Source organism: Gymnodraco acuticeps, unplaced genomic scaffold (genome assembly GCF_902827175.1).
Source record: "Gymnodraco acuticeps unplaced genomic scaffold, fGymAcu1.1, whole genome shotgun sequence".
NCBI classification, from domain to species: Eukaryota; Metazoa; Chordata; class Actinopteri; order Perciformes; family Bathydraconidae; genus Gymnodraco; species Gymnodraco acuticeps.
Window position 1 is genome coordinate 349409 of NW_022990353.1, and position 9736 is coordinate 359144.

At 39.9% G+C, this 9736-nt stretch overlaps 1 protein-coding gene across 1 annotated transcript; it reads right to left on the reverse strand.

Moving 5' to 3' along the window:
* Positions 1-509: 509 nt before the first annotated feature.
* Positions 510-6350, reverse strand: glipr1a (GLI pathogenesis-related 1a). The gene is made up of 5 exons (XM_034224007.1): positions 5835-6350; positions 4389-4637; positions 3391-3509; positions 2241-2323; positions 510-892 (listed from the first exon to the last, which is right to left on the reverse strand). The coding sequence occupies exons 1-5, from the start codon at positions 6003-6005 to the stop codon at positions 744-746; spliced, it is 771 nt and encodes a 256-aa protein (XP_034079898.1). The 5' UTR covers positions 6006-6350; the 3' UTR covers positions 510-743.
* Between the last annotated feature and the right edge of the window lie 3386 nt (positions 6351-9736).

Below are 9736 nucleotides of genomic sequence, written 5' to 3' on the forward strand. Positions count from 1 at the left end.
TAAAGTAACTACGTAGATTTACTCAAGTACTGTACTTAAGTAAAATGTTTAGGTACTTTCAGTTGGGTATTTCCATTGTATGCTACTTTGTACTTTTCCTCCACTACATGTATTGAATACCTTTAGTTACTTTACAGATGTGGATGAATGATGTGAAATATAATCAAGTGTTAAATCAGACTTTAGTTCCACCTGGAGTAAATCCACAAGCTACCCTGCAGTATACAAAGTCATTCAAACTAGCTGCACCTTTACCAGCTTTGAGAACACTTTAATGATCAATCATTATAAAACATATCATATATATTATTCTGAAATGGACCAATCTGCACAATGACTGCTTTTACTTTCACTATATTTTGATGAGAATACTTTCCTACTTTTACTTGAGGAACATTTTGAATGCAGGACTTTTACTGTAACAGAGTATTCCTACACTCTGGTACTTCTACTTTGACTCAAGTACAAGATCTGAGTACTTCTACTTTGACTCAAGTACAAGATCTGAGTACTTCTACTTTTACTCAAGTACAAGATCTGAGTACTTCTACTTTTACTCAAGTACAAGATCTGAGTACTTCTACTTTTACTCAAGTACAAGATCTGAGTACTTCTACTTTTACTCAAGTACAAGATCTGAGTACTTCTCCCACCTTTTTTACACTTTGCAAAGTAACCGCCGTACATTTGACACCCCCGATCTGAGCCCTTTAATAAATAAGACCATGAACACCACAGTGGTTTTACTCGTAGAAGAAGACATTTGGATAGAAGTGGTGCACAGCGAATGCAGCGATGAAGGTGACGACGAGTGCAAGAGGGCGGACGATTAAAACGGGAACGTAGTCGCTGTTAGAAGTAGCCGGATCCCAATCTGGGGTCCATCTGTAACCTGAGAGCACATATTAAATATGATTATTATTAATCAATAAAACAGACAATGGAGACACGTGAAATGGGACATCCTAATGAGCTATAGGAAGCTTTAGAAGAGGGGCCAGAAATAAACAACTATATAGCGGTCCAGACATAGACATCAAACAGCGACACATATTCAGTTGCCAGTTACTTTGGCATTAGGGCAGGGATATCTAGATACTTTCCAAGGTTTGACATCATGAATTGTGCTGCTTTTAAAGCAAGCAACGACTCTCAACACTCAGATGAAAGGGAGCTGTATACTTTTCAATAATCAAAAAATCTTTAGAATATGATCACAACCAATAACAAATCATTTAAACTTGTTCATTCTTATGTTATGTTACCTATAGTATTCTTTCTTTTTATTTATGCATATTTTACTAATCACTCCCCTTTCAAATAGTTTTTTTTGTACTGTCCTATAGTAGCCTACACATTGGAATGATTTCTTTATTTTGTACAACACATTAAATAGATAAAGGTGTGCTCTCAGAGGCTGTGTGCTCCTCCGTGGCGATGACGGCTTGCGTTAAAAAAAAAAAACATATTTGTAAAGTGGGGGCTATTGAGGGCTTGCGAGATACCGGTAGCTCGTGATCGACGTGTTGGAGACCCCTGCTCTAATGGGTCCAACTAGAATGACAAATATCGTTACTTCCGCCTATTCCGTCAGCCAATAAATCGTTTCGTTTTTTTTCATTTTTAGGGGGGCCACAGGGGGGGTCCAAAGTCAGTGTTAGGGGGGCACTGGCCCCCCTAGAACCGCCCCTGAATGTGGCCATGTAATAAGCGGGATAATGTGCAGCAAGTGTGCAGGTGTGCGTCATATGAGAGGCCCCGCCTCACATTTTCCGCCACAGATTGGGGAAATTGGTCCGTGCGCAAAGCATTGTGGGGATTTTAAGACCGCGGAGTCTACACATGTGCAGCCTCGAAATTTCTCCAAACGAAGTACGCCGGGCTCGGTAGAAATCCAAGTAGGCCTATGCTGGACATTGGATTCGAACAGTACTTCGACGGCACTCGATTACGTAGTATGCTTGAAATAGTGGCTCTGGAGCAGCCTTCCTCGACATTGAGAAACACCCACAGTTTTCCGAATGCCAGGAAGTATTCTTGCCTCGCTTCTGAAGCAAGTGACTCGGAAGACATGTGCTACCAAGCAAGCGTACTCGACATTGAGAAACACCCCGGGTATATACATTCACTCCGTATATATACTATAAAAAGGTACACATTTGTTGGTGATCTGTTACTAAAAACCTAATTCAAAAGGAGAATATTAAGTACTTTTTGCATCACTAAACGTGGATACTTACGGCAGAGATTGTCCACACAGGTGCCATTACATCCCGAGCAGCTGGACCCTGGACTATAGGGTTTCCTCCCGTTAAAATTACCCCTGCACAGATGAGACACAATGGTGAGGTGTGAAATGTGACAGCCTGATAAACTCTACAAAGCTTCAGAATAGGGGCCAAGACACTTAACATAAACTAATTACAATATACATTAATGATACGTCTAGAAATGTACAATGTTCCCATGAAAAGATCAAAATCATTTAGTCCATCTCTCAATACTTTCTGATTTCTGTAATGAGCTCTCAGTCTCGAGCCCATTGGTTCATCCTTAAAACTTTACAAATGATCGACAAATAGACTCTTTTAAAAACAAGTCACTGCTTCAGCAAGTGGTTGACACCTTCCTTTGTAAACAGGGCACCAGAGCGGATGCTTAACCACATCCTCAAACACCCTGAGAGCAATGTTGAGAGGTATGAAGGAAAATACCCAAGTTGAAAAAACAATTTGTATAGATTATGATTAACAAGAGGACGTATACTTTAAAGAGTCCTCTCCTGCTCATGTTCAGGTGTATATCAGTATGTAGTGTCTCTACTTTAAAGAGTCCTCTCCTGCTGATGTTCAGGTGTGTATCAGTATGTAGTGTCTCTACTTTAAAGAGTCCTCTCCTGCTGATGTTCAGGTGTATATCAGTATGTAGTGTCTCTACTTTAAAGAGTCCTCTCCTGCTGATGTTCAGGTGTTTATCAGTATGTAGTGTCTCTACTTTAAAGAGTCCTCTCCTGCTGATGTTCAGGTGTATATCAGTATGTAGTGTCTCCATGCTTTAATGTTCAAAAAGCTCTTTATTTTTCTCATACTGTCTGTGCTGCAGCACCTCTTTTCACCCTCTGTCTGAAACCAGAGCCCCGTCTGCTCTGATTGGTTAGCTGACCGGCTCTGTTGTGATTGGTCAACCTCTTAGAGATGTCCCGCCCCTTAGCCCATCACGCACAATATGTTGAAGCACGAGTGTTACATAGTGATGTTGCTATGTTCCGGAAATGTTGGGATTTTGGCGTTAGTAGACCATTTACATGCACACATACACTACAGGATAGGGGTTTCTCTTTATAAATACCACTGTTGGAGTGATTTCAACGGTAGGTCTGTGTGTACTTACGCAGTGGCATAGTTGCACACAAAGATAGCCCCCTCTCTAGAAGCAAAGCTTGTGCGTTCGACTCCGTTCGGGCACAGCTGCACGGCACAGCCAACCTTGTAGCTGCTCGCCCACACAACCTGAAGGACATCCGAGCAAAGGGTTCAAATGTGTGACTAAATATAAAAACATCACGATCAGTTCCTCTTTGCTTGTTGCCTCATGAGATCTCTTGAAAAACATTTCCCCAAAAGGAACGATCTTTGTTTCGACAGAAGTGTGCACATCACAATACTTCATTAGTCCTAAAGAGGGGACATGTATTTGTTAGAGAGGCATGCATACAATATGGGAGAAGGTGAAGTAACAGTATTATTAAAATAAGTGTAGCATGTAGAAATAGTGTGATAGCAGCCGGACAGTGAAAATAAAAGTATATATTGCACAGTTTTTAAAGATTGTGTTACAGTATTTGAATAGTCTAAATAAGAGATAGCAGCCAGTAGAGGTGGGAGAAGTACTCAGATCTTGTACTTGAGTAAAAGTAGAAGTACTCAGATCTTGTACTTGAGTAGAAGTAGAAGTACCAGAGTGTAGGAATACTCTGTTATAAATAAAAGTATGTGTTCAAAATGTTACTTAAGTAAAAATACAAAAGTATTCTCATCAAAATATACTTAAAGTACCAAAAGTAAAAGTAGTCATTGTGCAGATTGGTCCATTTTAAGCACCAGTTATCTTTTAATTATTTGATTGATTTTATACAAATTATTTGTGCATTCATTTGTTCTTCCCTTAAATGTTGCACTTAATAAAGGTGGGGTTTATTTAAATTACTTTACACACTACTGGGTAGCCTATAATAATATATAATATTGTGTGTGGATTTATATTTTCTATTATTACCTACATCTGCAAAGTAACTAGTACCTAAATATGTAATATAAAGTAACAAAGTACCTACATGTTGTATTTAAGTACAGTACATTATACCACTATAATATATATATTGAATATACCTGTGTGTAGTGGCCACAGACGCCTGAGCAGCTGTTTTGATGAAAGTTGTATTTGTGTACTTCATCCACCCAACTTTTGATTGCACTCTTCACGTTGAAATGTGACGCGGGGGATCCAGCCCAGAGGTTTTCTCCCACAGAGGAGAAGGTAGCATGCATACGGCGGACATCTTTGAGGTCTACGTTGTGTTCAAACAAACAGTTCCTCGCCCACGCTGCTGCAGTGATGGCAAGACCCTCGTCCCACGTCTGATACACAGAGAATATAAAGCAGCTTCCTCTCAATCAGACACTTATTTAGCTCCATAAAGCTTAGGCTAAATAACTAAATAACATAATATCATCTTCTCACTTACTCTCAATTTGTCCAGGATTTAAAAAACGGCCCCAAAACAAGCAGAGGTTGGAAGTAACTAAGTAGATTTACTCAAGTACTGTATTTAATTACAATGTGATACTTGTCTTCACTCAAGTATCTCCATGTTATGCTACTCTGTACTTCTACTCCACTACATCTCAGAGGTAGATGGTGTACTTTTACTCCACTACATGTATTTAATACCTTCAGTTACTTTACAGATGTGGATGAATGATGTGCAATCTAATCAAGTGTTAAATCAGACTTTAGTTCCACCTGGAGTAAATCCACAAGCTCTGCAGTATACAAAGTACTTCAAACTAGCTGCACCTTTACCAGCTTTGAGAACACTTTCATGATTGCATTGTGGGACATTAGTGCAAAACCACACACTGATCTGTCTGTTTTTAATATGCTTAACATTGCCACTTTTCCCATGTTGCTACTGTACACGCTTCCCCCATCCAACCATTATAACATCTATACTTACGACACAAGTCTACTGGGAAAACAACAACATCAAAAGAATAAAACGGGCAACCATTGAGTGTGAAATGATCATAATGTATGTTGTGGATTTACTGGGTTATTGTTCAATAATGAGGAACTTATCACATGACTTCTCCATCAAAGTGCTTTCACAACTCAGTTGTAGTAATCTCTTTCTGACAACAGGTGCATTTTGAAAGTAACGACCATCCCAACCTTCTCTCACGACTCCATCACTAAGCTTGGTCTCCCTTTTTACTTAAATCTATACCAAATCATCATATTTGAAAAGCTGAATTTATAAAGTAACTTACATCAATCTGTAGAATAAATTAGGTGGAGTAAAAAGTGCAAAATTGGCTGCCAAAATGTAGTGGAGTACACAGTAGTACAAAATGAAAATGCCCGGGTGAAGTACAAGTACCTCCGTTGATTAAATGTACTTAGTTACTTTCCACCACTGATTTAGAGCTTAATTGTCTACCCTTATGGAGGTTAACTTTGTCTTTGAGGTGTCGATGACTTCATTTAATCACTGCACGTCTGTCAGTTAGTCATCCGTGTGAGACAGATGATAATTAAATACCAATGATGCCTACCATGAACAGCATGTCACGTGCAGGTGGATTGACGGTTGACCGCGCCCTGTTGTGTTCCTCCAAACATTCAATAACAAACCTCTTTGAAGTGTTTTCTGGAAGTGAGTCCGAACACACCCTTGAGTGTTTAATAATCCAGGCCCACAGGAACATCTGCACCACCCTCGCCATGCTGAGAAGAAGCAAACGCTCCAGGCAGAGTGTGTGGTTTTTGAAAGGAAGTAAAACAGGAAATGAACACTCAAGAGGAACAGGAAGAATGTTTCTGAGCAGCGGTAAACATCTGCAACTCACACCATGAGCAAAACAAAGGTACTACAGTGAGTGTGATGTAAAGAGGCAGAGAAACGCTAAATGTCCATTGTATGAAAGCATTATTTCTACGCGAGTTTAACTTATGATTTGCCTTCTTATATGTAAAAAAAAACGACCCTGTGGACCTCTACTTTAAAGAGTCCTCTCCTGCTGATGTTCAGGTGTATATCAGTATGTACTGTCTCTACTTTAAAGAGTCCTCTCCTGCTGATGTTCAGGTGTATATCAGTATGTAGTGTCTCTACTTTATAGAGTCCTCTCCTGCTGATGTTCAGGTGTATATCCGTATGTAGTGTCTCTACTTTAAAGAGTCCTCTCCTGCTGATGTTCAGGTGTATATCAGTAGGTAGTGTCTCTACTTTAAAGAGTCCTCTCCTGCTGATGTTCGGTGTATATCAGTATGTAGTGTCTCTACTTTAAAGAGTCCTCTCCTGCTGATGTTCAGGTGTATATCAGTATGTAGTGTCTCTATTTTAAAGAGTCCTCTCCTGCTAATGTTCAGGTGTATATCAGTATGTAGTATCTCTATTTTAAAGAGTCCTCTCCTGCTGATGTTCAGGTGTATATCAGTATGTAGTGTCTCTATTTAAAGAGTCCTCTCCTGCTGATGTTCAGGTGTATATCAGTATGTAGTGTCTCTACTTTAAAGAGTCCTCTCCTGCTGATGTTCAGGTGTATATCAGTATGTAGTGTCTCTATTTTAAAGAGTCCTCTCCTGCTGATGTTCAGGTGTATATCAGTATGTAGTGTCTCTACTTTAAAGAGTCCTCTCCTGCTGATGTTCAGGTGTATATCAGTATGTAGTGTATCTACTTTAAAGAGTCCTCTCCTGCTGATGTTCAGGTGTATATCAGTATGTAGTGTCTCTACTTTAAAGAGTCCTCTCCTGCTGATGTTCAGGTGTATATCAGTATGTAGTGTCTCTACTTTAAAGAGTCTCGCTCCTGCTGATGTTCAGGTGTATATCAGTATGTGGTGTCTCTACTTTAAAGAGTCCTCTCTTGCTGATGTTCAGGTGTATATCAGTATGGAGTGTCTCTACTTTAAAGAGTCCTCTCCTGCTGATGTTCAGGTGTATATCAGTATGTAGTGTCTCTACTTTAAAGAGTCCTCTCCTGCTGATGTTCAGGTGTATATCAGTAGGTAGTGTCTCTACTTTAAAGAGTCCTCTCCTGCTGATGTTCAGGTGTATATCAGTATGTAGTGTCTCTACTTTAAAGAGTCCTCTCCTGCTGATGTTCAGGTGTATATCAGTATGTAGTGTCTCTACTTTAAAGAGTCCTCTCCTGCTGATGTTCAGGTGTATATCAGTATGTAGTGTCTCTACTTTAAAGAGTCCCTCTCCTGCTGATGTTCAGGTGTATATCAGTATGTAGTGTCTCTACTTTAAAGAGTCCTCTCCTGCTGATGTTCAGGTGTATATCAGTATGTAGTGTCTCTACTTTAAAGAGTCCTCTCCTGCTGATGTTCAGGTGTATATCAGTATGTAGTGTCTCTACTTTAAAGAGTCCTCTCCTGCTGATGTTCAGGTGTATATCAGTATGTAGTGTCTCTACTTTAAAGAGTCCTCTCCTGCTGATGTTCAGGTGTATATCAGTATGTAGTGTCTCTACTTTAAAGAGTCCTCTCCTGCTGATCTTCAGGTGTATATCAGTATGTAGTGTCTCTACTTTAAAGAGTCCTCTCCTGCTGATGTTCAGGTGTATATCAGTATGTAGTGTCTCTACTTTAAAGAGTCCTCTCCTGCTGATGTTCAGGTGTATATCAGTGTGTAGTGTCTCTACTTTAAAGAGTCCTCTCCTGCTGATGTTCAGTTGTATATCAGTATGTAGTGTCTCTACTTTAAAGAGTCCTCTCCTGCTGATGTTCAGCTGCATATCAGTATGTAGTGTCTCTATTTTAAAGAGTCCTCTCCTGCTGATGTTCAGGTGTATATCAGTATGTAGTGTCTCTACTTTAAAGAGTCCTCTCCTGCTGATGTTCAGGTGTATATCAGTATGTAGTGTATCTACTTTAAAGAGTCCTCTCCTGCTGATGTTCAGGTGTATATCAGTATGTAGTGTCTCTACTTTAAAGAGTCCTCTCCTGCTGATGTTCAGGTGTATATCAGTATGTAGTGTCTCTACTTTAAAGAGTCCTCTCCTGCTGATGTTCAGGTGTATATCAGTATGTAGTGTCTCTACTTTAAAGAGTCCTCTCCTGCTGATGTTCAGGTGTATATCAGTATGTAGTGTCTCTACTTTAAAGAGTCCTCTCCTGCTGATGTTCAGGTGTATATCAGTATGTAGTGTCTCTACTTTAAAGAGTCCTCTCCTGCTGATGTTCAGGTGTATATCAGTATGTAGTGTCTCTACTTTAAAGAGTCCTCTCCTGCTGATGTTCAGGTGTATATCAGTATGTAGTGTCTCTACTTTAAAGAGTCCTCTCCTGCTGATGTTCAGGTGTATATCAGTATGTAGTGTCTCTACTTTAAAGAGTCCTCTCCTGCTGATGTTCAGGTGTATATCAGTATGTAGTGTCTCTACTTTAAAGAGTCCTCTCCTGCTGATGTTCAGGTGTATATCAGTATGTAGTGTCTCTACTTTAAAGAGTCCTCTCCTGCTGATGTTCAGGTGTATATCAGTATGTAGTGTCTCTACTTTAAAGAGTCCTCTCCTGCTGATGTTCAGGTGTAATATCAGTATTTAGTCTCTACTTTAAGAGTCCTCTCCTGCTGATGTTCGGTGTATATCAGTATGTAGTGTCTCTACTTTAAAGAGTCCTCTCCTGCTGATGTTCAGGTGTATATCAGTGTGTAGTGTATCTACTTTAAAGAGTCCTCTCCTGCTGATGTTCCAGGTGTATATCAGTAATGTAGTGTCTACTACTTTAAAGAGTCCCTCTCCTGCTGATGTTCAGGTGTATATCAGTATGTAGTGTCTCTACTTTAAAGAGTCCTCTCCTGCTGAGTGTTCAGGTGTATATCAGTATGTAGTGTCTCTGCTTTAAAGAGTCCTCTCCTGCTGATGTTCAGGTGTTATATCAGTATGTAGTGTGCCTCTACTTTAAAGAGTCCTCTCTGCTGATGTTAAGGTGTATATCAGTATGTAGTGTCTCTACTTAAAGATCCTCTCCTGCTTGATGTTCAGGTGTATATCAGTATTTAGTGTCTCTACTTTAAAGAGTCCTCTCCTGCTGATGTTCAGGTGTATATCAGTATGTAGGGTCTCTACTTTAAAGAGTCCTCTCCTGCTGATGTTCAGGTGTATATCAGTATGTAGTGTCTCTACTTTAAAGAGTCCTCTCCTGCTGATGTTCAGGTGTATATCAGTATGTAGTGTCTCTTGCTTTAAAGAGTCCTCTCCTGCTGATGTTCAGGTGTATATCAGTATGTAGTGTCTCTACTTTAAAGAGTCCTCTCCTGCTGATGTTCAGGTGTATATCAGTATGTAGTGTCTCTACTTTAAAGAGTCCTCTCCTGCTGATGTTCAGGTGTATATCAGTATGTAGTGGTCTCTACTTAAAGAGTCCTCTCCTGCTGATGTTCAGGGTGTGTATCAGTATGTAGTGTCCTCTACTTTAAAGAGTCCTCTCCTGCTGATGTTCAG

Excerpts from the sequence above, each read along its gene's own strand:
- glipr1a (XM_034224007.1), bottom strand. The coding sequence starts at position 6,005 with ATGGCGAGGGTGGTGCAGATGTTCCTGTGGGCCTGGATTATTAAACAC. Across the intron at positions 4,638-5,834 it reads CACGTGACATGCTGTTCATG|ACGTGGGACGAGGGTCTTGC; the intron begins GTAGGCATCATT and ends TCTGTGTATCAG. Across the intron at positions 3,510-4,388 it reads TCTGTGGCCACTACACACAG|GTTGTGTGGGCGAGCAGCTA; the intron begins GTATATTCAATA and ends GATGTCCTTCAG.